At 36.9% G+C, this 16,337-nt stretch overlaps 1 protein-coding gene across 1 annotated transcript in view; it reads left to right on the forward strand.

Annotated features, from left to right (window-relative positions):
* Positions 1-16,337, forward strand: part of GRID2 (glutamate ionotropic receptor delta type subunit 2) — a 737,675-nt gene that overhangs the window by 515,337 nt on the left and 206,001 nt on the right. Inside the window, exon 8 of the mRNA XM_075030714.1 lies at positions 7,783-7,902. Within this exon, the coding sequence (XP_074886815.1) occupies positions 7,783-7,902 (120 nt within the window). The remainder of the gene's footprint in view (positions 1-7,782; positions 7,903-16,337) is intronic.

Genomic DNA, 16,337 nt, shown 5'->3' on the forward strand with positions numbered 1-16,337 from the left:
ACAGTTTCTGAAAGAAAATAGTCTTTAATTGGTTTTGGTTTTTTTCTATGTCATAATGAGCATATTTGAAATTAAGTCAATGGGTTTGTTTACCAAAACTACCAAACTAGTAGAATTTTCAAGTATGAATAATATCCTATCTAAAAAGTGTCACAGGTGAGGAGGTAAGGCAGCTAAATTTAGTATTTTATTTGTAAAAGGCAAAAATAAGGTTGCAGAATTACGCTTGGGTAAAGTTCTGTGGAATTTGCTGTTGCACTGCTATTGATATTAATATAGTGAAATAATAGAAATGAGAGTGAGGAAAACCCTAACTCATCTAGTCTATATTCTGCCATTGCAGAACTGTTGCCTATAACAGTCTCTACAGTGCTTTATCCATTGTTAAGATTTCACTGCTTCCCTGTGATTATTATTTCATACCTTAATCATGCTTATGCCCAAGATGCTTTTCCTGTTTTTCAAAAATATTTTTTCTTATTTATTCCCTTTCTTCATGATGTTTACAGCCTCCATGTGCTTAGAGACAATTATCACAGCCTTCCGGGTTGGTATTTAGTCAAAATATGCTTAGGTTGGTAGTTTACCCTTCCCTGTAAGTTATTTGGTTCAGTCTCCTTATGTTATTGATGTCTTTCATAAAACTGCCTTCTCATTTGTCTGCATGTACTTCCTGATAATGTATACTTACATTTAAAGTGCTGGCAGTGCCTACATTATAAATACAAAAATCAAACCCCAGGACAGAAAAAAAAAAAAAAAAAAAGGAGCTTTATTTATGGCTTTCATTAAAAGGACATAAAAAATAATTTAAAATATAATGTTGTTTCAAGAAGTTGCATTCTGCATTAGGTCTTTAACTACACCAGAACTTACAATGATGCAGGCAAAATGTAAGACTTCTTTGAACACTGCTTATTTTTTCCTCAGTCCCCAGTCAATCTGCATTAGCTCCAAAAAAACAGTTCAAGACTTTCTTTGGTGGCTTTCCCCAGTTTCCATTCTAATAGTTTGAAGTCATGAGACTGCAAGGATAATCCAGGACACATTTCTTATTTCAGGGGCAGGATATGGCTTTAAGGGACTCTATTGCTCTCAACCTATCAGAGCAATTTCAAATTCACATTTGGCAGTCCCAGGTATTTTAAGCTATGTTTCAGGCAAGGCTAGTTCTGGAACTTTTCTTCTCAGCTTGCATTTTATAAATACTATTGCACGCTTTTTCATTAATAAACTAAAAGCTATTTCTACTTACTCAAATCTGAATAGGATGCCTGAGCTGGAAAACTCAAAATACCCACTTCTACTTTAGTATTAGAATTTACCATCTGAGCTGGAGTTTCAGGCAAAGTCTGGTAGCCCTACTAGCATCTCTAAATCTAGAAGTACTCCACCATGGAAAGGGCTGCTGACTGTTTTGCATTACTATTATTTGCTTGCTTGTGTTGTCTGTGGATGTGAGAATGATCTTGTTCTCCTATATAAACATCCTTTATGCTGTTTCTCACCAGCATCTTGTCTTCCTTGCATCTCAAAGAGAGTTTATTCCATTCTTTGCCACATTGTCCCAGCTATCCAGTTTATCTTCTTCCAATTCTGACCTCATAAAATGATGTGATTAATAAAACAAACTCCTTCTGTGACCTTTCACAGAAGAGCTGCACTGTGTTGAATATCAATTTATGCAGCTCTTAACCCCGAAACATGAAAAGAAATGGCCAGGAGAAATATGAAAACATTCAAGAAGGCAGGAGCAAGTAGAAATTCCAGGGTTGCAGTTAGCTTGCTAAAAAAATGAATCAAATGCTGAGGAAATTCCTGATATCTGCAGCTAACTAGGCTAGCATCCTATTGCTTTGGGGTTTCTCTGCTATTTGAACAAGATGACTTTGATAAGAAGCCATTTTATTGGTGTAAATTGAATAATCCAAATACTCCATATACTGCATGGTGCTGACAGAGATTAATTTCTAGAAGTAACATGCTAAAATTGAAAGTCAAAATTTAATCAAAAATGAAATACAGAAATTTCCTGTGTGTGTGTATGTCTGTACCATTTCAATCCCTAGGCAGAGGAAGGCTAAAGATTGCAGCTGAGAGCTGGAATTGCACAAGAAAGGGGAATTCTTTAGTTTTGTGGTCTACTTTCCCTTTTGTTTAACTAAAGCACTTACGTAGAAGAACCTCAGGATCACAGCTGTGTGCTTTTGAAATTAAAAAGTTGGCATTAATGAATGTCTAATGAGGTATCAGAAAAACAATAAAATTAAAAAGTAATGAAAGGAAAAATAAAAAACATTTTATCTCTTCCTGAGAATGCTTCCATTTTCCTTCTTGTTTTTTTTTCTTTAAACATATTTTCTCGCCTGTCCTCTTGGAACATCCTCTAAAATCAAGTGAAATAAAAAAGTTTTCTCAAAAACTTACTAGTTTTCCTGAATTTTGAAAGAAAACAGGAAAAAGTTACCATGTGGTATTTAAGTAGTTTCTGAATAAAAGGTTCTGCATTTTCATTTTGAAATCACCACTGTTTCAAAGATGTAGTGTGTAATGGAGTATCGTAAGAAGATACTGTTACAGTTCAGGGTGAAGATGTATTGTGAGATTTCTTAAATGCTCCTGGAAAAAGAACTTCCATCTTCTGCACAACTTTAATTCCGCCTTCATAACGACCTGTACCGCAGAGCTGGAATCACCGTCTTGTCCCAGATTGTCCCTCACCTCAATGTAGTTTCAGTGGGTGTCACTTGTAGCCGAGTATGGTTTGGGGGGGGGGGATAAGAGTTAAGGAAGAGATGCCTAATTCCAGCCTGGCCACCTTAGAAAAGGACTAGGAACTGAAGTAGCTGTTCTGGCAGCAGCAAAGCGGAAGTGACGTTGCCATCTACTGCTGTGCGCATCTGAGCTCTAGCTGTTAAAAAAGCAGGAAAAGCTAGTTCCAGAGGAAGCTTTTTCTGGAAGAAAATCGAACTTCTAGAATCAGAGATCCAGAAACAGGAATATCTGGCAGTTTTAGCTGCAGAGGGAATCTCTCTCTGATTTCCAGAGGGGAAAATAAGGAAAGAGATGGGAAATCTCTCTAAAGCTACACACTAAAGAAGGTAAGAGAAAGGGATGCTGGTGTTCTACCTGCAGCAGCAGTTGTTGAAAATAGAACTCTGGCGGTAAATAAACTGATTTCTTTATGATTAATGAGCTTAATAGGGAAGAGCAGGGAATGAGGGGGAATTAGAGTTTCAAACATTTCTTGAAATGGCAAAATAGCTGTCTGAATCATTCACTATTGTCATTTGTTACTTTCACAGTTGAACATTTGATTCCTGCATTGCTATTTCTACAAACAACTCCAGCTGATTGGAAAAAATCTAAAAAAACATTTTAAGCCCACTACAATTACTAAAATCTAATATTTGTTTCTACCCATTCTGGAACTGAATAAATAGTTAAATTCATCCGGAAATACAATCCTTCTAATGAATTTGGCCAGCTCTAGCTATTAGTTCTAAATTCACTTCTGTAATAGAAACTATCCCCAAACACATGCTCACTTGTTTATTTCTCAGTAAAGCTATTTTACAGTGAGAGAAATAAGTATTACCAGAAAATAATGCTACTGTTGGAAAAATTAATCTTCCCGAATAGCCTGAGAATAAATGTAAGTAGGATTATATGGAGGATCAACTCAGAAAAATGACATCAAGTTACTTCATATATCTTCTCTCACGCTTACCTGATCTCTTCCCAGTCACATTTGTTTAGCTCACTGACAAACAGCAAATTTTTAGTGCTTGCAGCAACATAGAGCCTATTCTTTTGTGGAAAATGCACTGTGCCTTGTGCTATTTCATGAATCATAGGTGGAATTGTCAACCAGTTCTGGTCTCAGAAATGTCACTGATGTTCAGTGGTGACATGCGAAAAAGATGCCAAATTGTTTTTCAGGTAATAGATCAGACTCTCTTTGCTAGCAGCTAAAAATCATGTGTTGAGAACGCCACAGTGTTTTCAATACCAGATTTTTTCAAGAATAAAATGTGAAACTCTTATTTAATGCTTTTAGCAGTTTTTTTTCTGCCTGTAACCACAGTTTTTTCCTTAATTGCAAAATAGCTAGTGTCTGAGCATAACCGTATTTTGAAAAAAAGAGGAAGTTTGAACAGGAACTGTGAGAGCAAGTACAATATTTTATAGCTGATGATTGGCAAGCTGACATTCCCAAGTGAGGTCCTGACTGCTAGGGTAAATAGTGCTTTCTTCAGAGACTTACAGTATAGTAGTGCCTAAGCATATATAAACTGTAGTTTATCTTGCCAGTCTAGGTGGGACTTGAGTAGGCTTTAACTACATTGCCAAGCTTTATAACAGCTCTGCGAAGCCCAGAGCGGTGATCAGAAATGTAAGTAAAACATTTTTGTCCTAACGACTGACATTTCACTCTTCAGTTTTAAATGTGTCAGGAAATTGTATGGTTGCAGCTCAACCTTAGAGGAATTTGAGAGAGTAGATAATAAATGTCTTTTCATTTTTCCCCAAATAGCATTGTTTCTCTAAGTTAAATGGAATGAAAAATTTCATTGACTCTTACCCATTATCATAATTAACACTAAAATAACTTGGAAAAATCTCGTCGGGAAGTTACTGGATCAGTAGCTGTCGTACTGATGGCCATTTCCTCTGTGATCCCCTTTCACTATGCATTAGCAGAGGGATAAAACACATGCCATAAATCAAGTAAGTGCTTTAGAGGGATCCACACGGTGAAAGACTAAGCAGAATAATTGGAGCGGTGTCCTGAAACTCTTCCTAGGCAATACGCTGTCCCACTCCATCAGCCCTAAGCAACAAAGCAGACTCGTGTAGGCCTTGTAAAAAGGCTGTGTGGGACAATGAGGACTAGTAGAGAGCAATAACAGGATTGGCTGGCCTGCAGGTCCAGCAAGGTAGGTCCCAGGTAGAGAGGAGGCATCAGGACCTCCAAGAAGCCTCCTATCGGATTTAGTGTTGTTGTTGGTATTATATGGGTGGTTCTTCACTGTTTTGTCTTTCTGCCTCTGCCCTTTCCAAGCCAGGAGCGTTCTCATCTAAGCTGAGCTCTTATTACACTATTTGCAGTTGTACACAGTCTAGGAAAGAAAGCTCTAATCAAAGACACCCTTACATGAGAAATTTTCAAAGCGAGATAAAACTGCCAAAATAGGTGAATGAGAAAAATTGTTGTTATGGTTACTGCTGCATTTCAGACAAATAAAAAGAACTAACAGACTTAGAGTTTGTATCTTGCCCCAACAGTTGCAGCCATTTAAAAATCAAGGTAAATAAACTTGCACAGTGGTTTTGGATAGAGATTCAATTCCAAAATATGGTAGGTAAGTTCTGTTAACCTGTACTATATGTTAGGGCCCATGTATTTCCAAAGAATCCTGTGTTTTCTTAAAAAGTACATTTCATTATTTCAAATGTAACTGAGGTGAAATACTTCTTCAAATTATCTTTACTTTTATCATATTTGTTCAAATACAGGCAAAGGTTATAAAAAAAGTTGACTAGAATTTTAAATTGGTGTCTCAGGTTTCAAAAGATCATTTACATTTTAGACATGATTCTGTCTTCCTGTCCCATAAATTATTGGGAACACTCTCAATCTGGAAAATAAAGTCACTTTAATTTTTCTATATTGAAAGTTCCCAATTTAAAACTACTTTGTCACAAAATAAGAAAAAAGAAAAACACTTTCTGCTGTACAAAGCTTCTGTATTAACAGATTTTAATTTTTGTTGAATATTTCCTTTCTTTAATCATTTTGTTCTGGAGTTTGCCCTTCCTTTTTCCAGACCTTGCTTGTGGCTCACTTGAAATCATGGTGCAGCTCAGATGGTCTATAATGGTTTAATTATTTTTTCTATTTTACCTACCTCAGACCCACAGGTTTAATTCACATTGTCAGGGAAAAAGTTTTAGGAAGTAATATAGGAAATATGAAGTATAATGTAATAAAAGTAGTATATGGTAAGGGGTCAGAGTGGTGCAGGACTAGGAACAGGTGTATGCTGTCAGGGAGGGCAAGTCAGCCAGATGGAGGCTTTCAGGGGTCAGATGGGGATCCCAAGCCTTGCAGATCTGTGCTGCTTTGCAGGCATTTCTACATCTCATGTACCATGAAATTCTGGCTTGATTAATCAGAAAGCCAGATGAGACCGTATGAGAAAAAAAGTATGTGAAACAGGTTTTATTTCTGGTTCATGAATAGGATATAGTCAAATTTAAGTTAGCAGAAAGCATTTATATTTTGAAACTCAGTTATTTATCTAAGGATATGTTCAAGTGATTTTGCAGGTAAACAACACAAGCTCACTCTGTCTTTACTCTGAACCAGCCAGAGGTGTGCTAACCCCAATCTAAAAGCCATGAAAGGTGTGATTATTACAGGATTGTGCTCAAGCTAATAAGTAACCTCAGTGTCATGCTAACCATCAAAATTGTCTGGCTAGCTCTCACCAAGGGTGAAATGACCTGGAGTCTTCCTGCAAAAGCCTGTGCAGATGTACCCTTAATCAGGATGTTGTTTTTTTCCTTTTATTTTTAATTTATATTCTCGTATCTCTTCCAAAAAGTAAATATTATAAAAAGATTTTAAAAAATTAAAAATATATGTACATACACAAAGTATTATCTTGTTTCTAACTGAAAATGGCGCTTCATGGAATATTTACATATTATTATTCCAGTTTTTTCAGTTCAAATAATAAAGCTCTTAACTGTAAGAGCAATCACAACTGCAAAACTCTTGCTTTACCAGAGGCAGATTTTTTTTCTTGTACATACTTAAAATATTGTTCAAGTTTTTTTGAGGGAGTAGGGTAAACATCTAATTTTCCCTGAATCTGAAAACTGAAGGAATTTTGTAAGGCTAAAGGTTTTCATTGTAGGCATTTCACGTGGCTCTGTTGATTTTACAGTTCAGGTCACTGCAGTTATACAACGATGAAATGTGTGTCATGTTGAATTAACCCTGGAATATATTTTGAGTATTGCTATGGCATGTACAGCCCTTTCAACTCTGATTCTTTATAGTAAATATTCACTGTTTAATCTTTAGTATTTTAACCCCTTCTGACAAAAATGTAAAAAAATAAAAGCAAGCTTGAAAATACACTGCACTGCTGCTCATGTCATGCATTCTGAGTAGTAGACAAGAATTGTGGAGGAAAACAGAAAAATCAATGTATTCAGCTAGACCAGCCCCTCTTCATTTGTGTGGATCACTTGTGTTGGGCTCAAAAACCATCTAAATTTATCCAAAACTCAACCTGATCTTATGTGGAAATCTCTTCTGGGTGAGAAACATTGGTGGGGGGAAGCAAAAATAAACAAACAAACAAAACTAATTTTTATGCAATTTTTTAATATATATTTGTCTTTAGTTTTGCTTTCAATAAAATTAGTTGCAAAACTTTTTTTTTTTTTAATGGGGCTAGAATGTCTATACACATATGCTGATGGGCCAAAGAAAAATTGGAGTGCAAATACACTAAGAGTAAGACTATTGCTTGTATTGCATCTGCTTAGCATTGCTGAGTGATTCTTCTGTGAAGAGCTTAAATGATGCAGGAACAATTTAGGCTTCAGAATTTCAAGGGAAATGTGGTCTTTGGAAAACTGTCCTAGTTCTGGTAGTTGTGTATGTATTCTGCATGTTTAGTGCACGAATCCCTTGGAGAAACAAAAGGTTATTAGAATTGTCTACTTCTGAGTTTTCACTCCGTTGTCCTTTTTTTCCAATAGGGTGGAGTAAATGGCTTGACTGGAGAACTGGAATTTGCAGAAAATGGGGGGAATCCCAATGTGCATTTTGAAATTCTGGGGACAAATTATGGAGAAGATCTTGGCAGAGGCATCCGCAAGGTGAGGCTACATATATTCAAACAAGAGACTATCTTCACTGTTTTTTTGAAAACCTTTCTTGTGTTCTATGTTAATAGAAGATGGCAGATAACATGCTGTTGTGTATCATTAAGAGGAGTAAGAAATGGGAGAAAAGTCTTGGAACTTCTAGGTACCCATCTATTTTATTATTGCAAAGAGGCTTTGCAGTTGGTTGTGTTGATCAAGGTGTGGTTTGTAATACAGACTGTCAAGCTGCTGGTTGACTGTCCCGAAAGACCAGTGAAAGCTGTTGTTTTGTAACCCTTGCAACCTGTTTCCAAAATAGCAAATTTTACATTGGGTTATGTTTAGAGCACCCAGAATAGCACTTGATACTTATGGTCAAAGGGGGCTGCTGCAACTGTTAGGTGATTAAAATTCATAGGTACAGAAAGAGAAAATCTGTTGTAACATAGACAAAATTTCTGTAATCTCTTTCCTCATGAAGTAAGTACCTGATGTTTTAGTAGAAATTAACTTTTACAGAATAAGTGTAATGTTATGTATTCAGCTGCCAGACACAGTCCAAATACTTGGACTTAGATTGTTTGAGGAAATGACGTACATCTCCAGCAAAATTACCTTTTCTTGGTATTTTGGTTTTGCTAGTCTGTAAAAATAAATTTGTCCTGTGGTAAGGAATGGTGGAAGCAGGTCTCTATTTGCAATGTGTGTCCTTAACTTTGGACAACTACCCATCTGGGATGACAAAAGTAGCAAAAATCTTATAATACCTCTTAGAAAAATAACAGACGAATAGGCTTTTCCAAGAGCAACTCTCCTTCAAAGACAGACCTCCTGAAAGATAATACCAAGATCTCTTTATTTAGTGTATTGGATCACACTGGTTTTTGTGAGGAACCTGCAGTGATTGTCTGAAAGCAAATGACAGAGAAAGTTATCTTAATGTATGTAAACTGGTTCCCTGTGTCAGTGTCACTATATGATGGAGTACATCATTTGTCTGCATACCTTCTGCAGTAACAGATAAGTGCTTTGAAAGAAGGGAGAGATAAATAAGAAGTTAAAAGTGTCTCTACACTCCTGAAATTTCTCATCTGTTATTCATTGGAATTGTTATTCCATTCCTGCTGTTTCATCTGTTGTCAATACTTTAATGTACACATGTGCCTATAGTTATGTCACCTTGAGCAGAGATCTTGACAGATGTTTCAGAAACTAAACGGAGCTGGATCTTGTTGATATTTGGAGGCACGCTTCGCAGTCTTTAGGCAACCAGAATGTTGGATGAGACCTTTCCCTCACCTATAAATTCAGTCTGTTTCGACATATTTTGACTTGATTTATTTTCCATGCTAATCATTAAGAAGCTATTTATTCTTTAGAGCAACCAGGTAGTCCTTCCTAAGACAAATCTGTATCTCTTCGTTTAATCTAATTGGTTAACTTTGGCTGGTTTTCGACTTCAGACCTGTCTGGGTGAATGCCTGAGCGAAGCATTAAATTGTGTTCTTCCATTTCACAAAAAGTTAGTAGAGAAAGAGAGACCCACAGAAAGGTCTTGGAAATATAGAAGCACAAAAAGACTTCCTAGCCTTTCTAACTCTTTTCCGATGGTATAATTTAGATGTATGGTACAAATTTAAACTATGGTACAGTTTACTTTTAAAGAAGAGATTAATGACCATGGGCACATGTAAGTTGTGCAAAACAGTGAGGTAGTACAAACAGGCTTTTTAAACCTTCCTTGTTTACCCTTTATCATAGTTCAAGGACAGAGATTGTCTTTGAAAGGAAATAGATTTGAAGTTGGTCAAAGAGATTAGAATTTTGCACAGAATAGAATTAGACCGTGAAACTCAGTGTCACAAGGCCATGTTCAAGAGAAAAGCAAAGTTAAAAAGTAAGATACTGAAAGTATCTTTTTTATGTTTGCCAAGATAAGCATTCAAAATTAAATATAGAGATTATAAGAAAATTTCCTATTGAAGTTTGGACTATAAATGTCTATCCTTAGAGTTTTGTGATGCACTACAGCTGGTTAAAAAGAAGAACCTGTCCAGAGCAGAACAGATTTAATCTGTTCCAATTTTTTTTCTAAACAGCATTCAGTGATCCAGAGAAAGCTTTAGAAAGAATCCTGGTGTAAAGAAAAGAATTTTCTTTAGAAAGAACTTTCTGTTTATATTGTGAGAATGTGATAATTGTTCTTGGAAGTTTCTTTCAAAAAAATTTTCAAAGTAATTCCAATTATATATTGTAATTTTTTTACACTAAATTGAATAGTAAAAGGATTTAAAATAAATATGGCATTTATAATCAATGTCACAATGTTAAAAAAAACAAGCTGGGGATCCTAAAACATTTACATCAGAGGTAGAGAAGAAAATTTTTAGAGGGAAAATGCCATATGTTCATTTTACTCTTTTGACAAAAGTTCACATATTTTATCTTTGATTAGGTTTTACTTTACAGTGTATGAGCCACTAGTGTTGGAAGCAAATCACAATAATTACAGGAGTGAGATATATTTTTGTTAGCTACACTAATTAAAGTGCACTTCAGATTTTCACATATTTAGTTGTCCGACTACAGAACTACCTAACCATTTTTATTTCTCAACTCTAGTGGAAGCAGCTGCAATTAGCAGACTGACTGAAATTTCTAAACAAATGCATCTTCCCTAATTAACATGTTTCCAAGTGTTTTTATAGCAGATAATGAAGGGTGAAATCATGACAAAAGGCCCATTGAAGTCATTGGGACCAGAAGCTCACACCAAGTCAAGTGTGTAAAGATTTCTTCCCCCCCCCCCCCCCCCCCCCCGAGGAACAATCAATTGATTTTAGTTAAAGCAAGTAAAATTTTAAAATGTATTCGAATTTTTCAAGAGTCCAAATTCTGCTTCAAGTCAGTTCTGTCTGGGTTCTGGAGTCATTTGGTTACTTCTCAGAAGTTCACTTATATTCACAGGTTAATATTGCTAGGACTCAAAAAAAGCAGACAGTTTAGTGAACACCAAGAATTCATGTTTAAGTTTGTTTTTATTGCCCAAATTAAGCCATGTATCTAGCAGAAACTGTCTACAAGTCCTCTCCTTCAACTTTCATGGGCTACTGTCATATGTGGAAAGCAGTGGGAGCATTCAAGTGGAAGTTCATTGTGTTGGGGGTCCTCCATCTAGTGACAAGCTAGCAAATTCAGGAGTGGGGTTTGCCTGAAATACAAGTTTTGTACCGTTATGTCTGTAAATGCTATCCATCACCTTGCAGACCACGGATCGCTTAGGTTATGTGTTGCCAGAGTTGGGTACTTGGAGTAATACAGTCAGATCACTCCCAGATAGTGATTTTATTGACACCAGTGGTGTTACCATCCCAAAGGAACTGCAGAAAAACTCTTGCTTTTACACATCATGCTGTGACTTGCATTTGTGCAGATATAGTTATATTCAGTGGGAGACATGGGTGTATTTCTGACATTTCTCTGTTGGCATTTGTCTGTTGGTATTTGACATTTGAGTATGTATTCTTTGACATTTAAATTTCAGCGCAATACTTTTATCTATACTGTTGAAATAAAAGCTGCTATTCCTGCGAATAACCATCCAACAAACAAATGAACAAAAGGGAGTTGATAGCTCAGAGGAGTACTGTCTTATATCTTAGTGGTATAGAAAACAGCACTGCAGAAATAAAGTGGTGTTCTTGTTGTTTCCAGTGCTCCTTGTAGTTCAGAATGGGCTCATCCTCAAAGGCTCTGTGCTACACATTTGAAGTTTAGAGGACTTTCTTCCTGTTCCCACACTGGTTTTCTTACCATGTGTGGACATTCGGAAATTGTGGTGCGTTTTGCTCTGCCTCCATATCCGTTAGCAAACACCCACCTCCTGTGTGTTTCTCTTCTCTTCTAAAGAAGATTTCTGTCATTTCCTCCCAGTAGGGGAATGAGATGACACACCAAGCTCTCGCATCCCTTCCTCGCTGCACCAGGATGTCCATGTCAAGGCTTTCTTTGCATTCAGGACACCTAGGGATGTTTTGGAGTAAGGATAGGGCTGTGGGCGTGCAGGAAAACAGATACCCTGGGTGGGGCACCTGGGTAACCCAGGAGGCTTTGAGCCCTCCGCATTCGTCCAGTAGGGTTGTAGGGGTCTGTCCTAAATGATTTTAATTTGATGACCTTAAGGAGGAAATATTATCTATTTTAATCCAAGAGATATCTGTAGCGTGAGGCATTTCATGTGAATGTAGTTGAAGGCCTTTGGCCATAATGCCTGACGGATGTGTTGTTCTTCTCTCCCTCTGCCAGTGCGAATGGCAGGACCTTCCCTGTGGAGTCAATGCATGCAGGTTTTTCTTTCATGGATTATTAAGAGTTATGTGGAACATTCTATAGTTGTGCTATTTATTCAGAGACAGGAAAATGTATTGCATTTTTTGTTTTCATTCTAGTAAAATAATTGCTACTTCCACTTCATCTGAGAACAGTTGTTGATTGCAATAGTGGCATTGCTTTGTTATTCAGCATATAATTTTTTCTTACATTTGCATCATGAAGCAACATATATTCCAAGTGTATATTTTGATCTTGGGGAAGTTGCTGTCTCTTCTTATAAAGTTAAAAATTATTTTTTGCATATTTTATCTCTTATTCCCTTTTGCTTCATTAGGTAAAAAAAGAAGTTACACAGCTCTGCTGACACTTATTAACTAACACTATTTAATAACCAAGAGCGGACAAAGTATTTTCTGCTTGGTTAGCTTCTTGAGGTAAATGATGGGTTCACCTGTTCCCTTTGTGATCGTGATCAAAGGTAGAGCTCTGTAATGTGATTTTTAAAATTTATATATATCAGCACCTGGTACTTCAAGCTGTGATCTGTTTCAGCTGTTTCTAAAGGCTGACATGCTAATTCATGATGTGACTGAAAGACATACTTGCAATTTACAGAGACATTATTATTGATGGTATATTTTCTAGTGCGTTGAAAATAAATGTCGCTGTGTCTGACTGCTTTGCCTCTAGTGTTGATAGAAAAGATGGACCTGGCACAGTACTAACATGATACTCTCTCTAAAGCAACTTTAAATACATAAGCAGGCTGCTAGAAATGAAATAAACTACTTGGTACTAAAGGTAAAGAGGTAATTAAATACTTTGGTGAACTGGGACCTGCTGTTCCAGTTCAGCACAGTGCTTAAATCTGCTGTAAACCTGCTGGAGAGTACCATTTCTTTCCTTTATTTAGTGCTATGCAATAGATGAAGTTACGGTGACTGATTCTTTACTTTCTGCTAACTTCTGCAAATCTTTTGTGAAATTTCAGTGAAATTTAATTTGGCTGGAAAGTGTTGGGAATTTACATGTTATCAGAATGAAACTAGCGTTAGTAGAGAACTGTGATTTACTTGAAAGTGCACTTCTGTTTAGCTTAAAAGTCAAACTAAATGCATATTTGAGTCTAATGGAAAATGGAAAAAAGCTTCTATCCATAATTGTATTCCTGAATTTTAGAAAATTTAAAAGTTTAAAAAATTTCCCTCTCTTTGCTTTTGAGTAAAGCATTTTCTTTTAAACTCTGAGACTGCACAGAGACAGACTGACTCAAAGTAATCAATAGTGTACCATCTGGAGAATTTGTCAGGTTTTGGACACTCTGAATCAGATGGGGGTGGGGGAAAATCTAAATCTTGGTGCTGGACTGTTCAGGTGCCTGCTCTGACCCCAGGCTGTTTGTCTGGATGAGTGAGTATTTCAGTGTTCATGCCAAATGCAGAGTAAAGAAGCCAGAGGTGGATTCAGGGGCTTGGTGGATACTTCCACAGGAATATGGAACACCAAGGTTCAAGTCCTCCTTCTAGTGATCATTAATAAATGCAGAGCAGAGCTGCTACTACAGGCAGTCTTATGAGCAACCTGTTCATCGTGAATTATTCACCTGTGGAGCAGGACATCCACCAGGAATACATGGGAGCCAGGGTCAGGTATATGAGCAAAATCACCCAGGACTCAAACTCCAAACTAATGCCCACAAAGCCAAGGCAAACCTAGTGCAATAGAGACATATTATCTTACCTATTTCTCCTTAGAAGCAGCACAATCAGCCATGTCTGCTGAGCTCCAGTATGCTCAGGCATTTGAACATAGCGGGACCTGTTGTAAAACAGAAATGTGATTTTAGGCTGTAAGACAAGCTGGTGTCCAGATTTCCCAGTCTAGAATAAGGTTAAGTGCCTGGGTTAAAATTCAACTGTCCTGGTTTCAAATAATTAAGATAGAGGTTTATCCAGTTTTCAGCATGTAGGGTGGATGGCTTTTAGCAGGGACATTTACAGGGCTAAAGGAGTGGGATTTGAACCCCCCAAAAGTCTTTCGAGCCTCTGAGTAACTGCAGCACTCCGGAGTGAAGAGGGGTTTGATCCTGCATTGGGAACAGTGGGGAAAAAGGGAAAATGTAGGGTGGAGGAGGGGAGAGTGCAATGGGACCCTGGGGAGAAGCATTGATGCCAAACAGAAATTCCCCTTGGGACCTTGGTGCTCTGTGGTATTTCTCTTGGTAATTTTGGCAGGGATGAGTCCATCTCTCTTTTGCTCGGAATTTTCATTCTTGTCAAAACTGATATGAATGTTCTGACTGAAAACGGCTTTCAGTGGATTGGGAACTGCCTGTTTTGACTGATTGCTTTCATTAGCTAGAAACAAATCTTTTTTATGCACTTTAAATTATATAGTTTCATGGTTTTTATTCATTTTTGTTCATCGGGATAAGAGGTTACATTTTACCCATCTCCTGTCGAAAATGCAGTTGTCTTGACAGCAAAGAACAGGAGAAATATTTTCCATTTTCAAAGTTGTGTTTTTAATTTCCTTTAATATCTTGTTATGACAATGGAAACTTGAGAAAGATCAGTCAAAAAATAATACAAAAAAAAAAGCTAGGAATTGTATCAGTAACTCCTGTTTTCTGTTGATGCTGCGAGGCAAGTGCCTAACCACAGAGGCTCCTGTGTGTTTATTCAGTGCTTCAAAATGGGCATAAGAGCAAAGAATGATATGGAACTTAATTCATTTATTTTTTTGCAGCAGAGATTTTTTTTGTCCTGAAAAATTTTGAATAGCAGAAATAGGGTGGGTGGGTTTTTTAATAACTACAGTGGGAAAGATAATTTGGATTTGAATGTTGGTCAGGTTAATGTAGCGTGTGAAACTTGATTTGTATCCATTAGACATTTTTCCTTCATTTTGGGGTTCTTCTCTTCCCCTTGAACTGCTTGCAGTCGGCTGCAGGTCAGCCAGGCCAAGGGATTATTTCACTTTTGTTTTTCCAAATTTGATATTTGCAACTAGTAACCCTTTACAGTTTTCAGTATGATTGGTTGGGCCACTTCTGAAATACCTTTACTATGGTTATATGGCTTTTTCTTCTACTTGAGTAGCTGTGAAAGCCTCCTGGTGAACATGGATCTACAGAACTGACTGGCAAGTTGTGGTGAATTTTTATCCTCAAATACTTCAGCTGAGCAAATTAGCTTTGTAAGTCTCTTCAGAGATCTGAAGTGCTTGGGAACTTTGAAGTGCCTCAAAACTGACATTTTGAATAATGTCAGAAGGAACTGTGTATGATTTAAGAATGGACTTAATGCTTCATTGACCTCTCAGGCAGTAATGCTTCTATGCAATTTTGGAAATCCCATTAGAGACTTCTCTTCACCTTTAAGGGAGCACTCAGTGGGTGCTGCTTCAAGAATGTGGTTCATCATCCTTGAAATTAATAGGATAAAACACTTAGCTCAACTTAGAATTACTTGTTTTAAGGTGGGGATTCTCAATGAATTATAGATGCCTTTCAGAATTAAAGTTTTCAAAAGTTTTCAATGCTTGTTTTTTGCTCTATAGAGTTGGTTTGTTTTCGATCAAAGCTATCATCTGATGAAAATTGCTTCATTTCACTAATACTTGTAACTGGAACAAACACACATTTTCCAGTAGCGGGAAGAAGTAATAAGTGCATTTAACCCTCCATTAATCCAAAAGAAGGGGGTGTTGTAGCTAATTTGTTATATGAAGAGGGACATAATAACTATGTCTTCAGCAAGTTAAGTATTTCCATCCAAATTTGGATGTAAATGGGGTATCCTAGTAAAAAATTAATAGTAATTGGAAAACCATGTAGACAGGAGAGAGGGATGATAAAAAATTGAGCTGCTTCTTTTAACAGGAGGCATGAAGAGATGGTAGTAGGAAATGAGTCATTTAGCTTTAGCTTTTGAGGGTGGTAAAGGGTATTGTTCAGTTCTCAGAATTAAGAGGTCAATGCACAGCCTTGGAAAGGCTGATATGTCTAAGGGTTATAACTGATCTTAGTCCATAATACGTGGAAGTAGACCTACACATATTTCACAAGATTTGATAAATTGTTTGTTTTTTGTTTGTTTTTTTTTTAAGAACCA

This window comes from Buteo buteo, chromosome 1, assembly GCF_964188355.1.
Source record: "Buteo buteo chromosome 1, bButBut1.hap1.1, whole genome shotgun sequence".
NCBI classification, from domain to species: domain Eukaryota; kingdom Metazoa; phylum Chordata; class Aves; order Accipitriformes; family Accipitridae; genus Buteo; species Buteo buteo.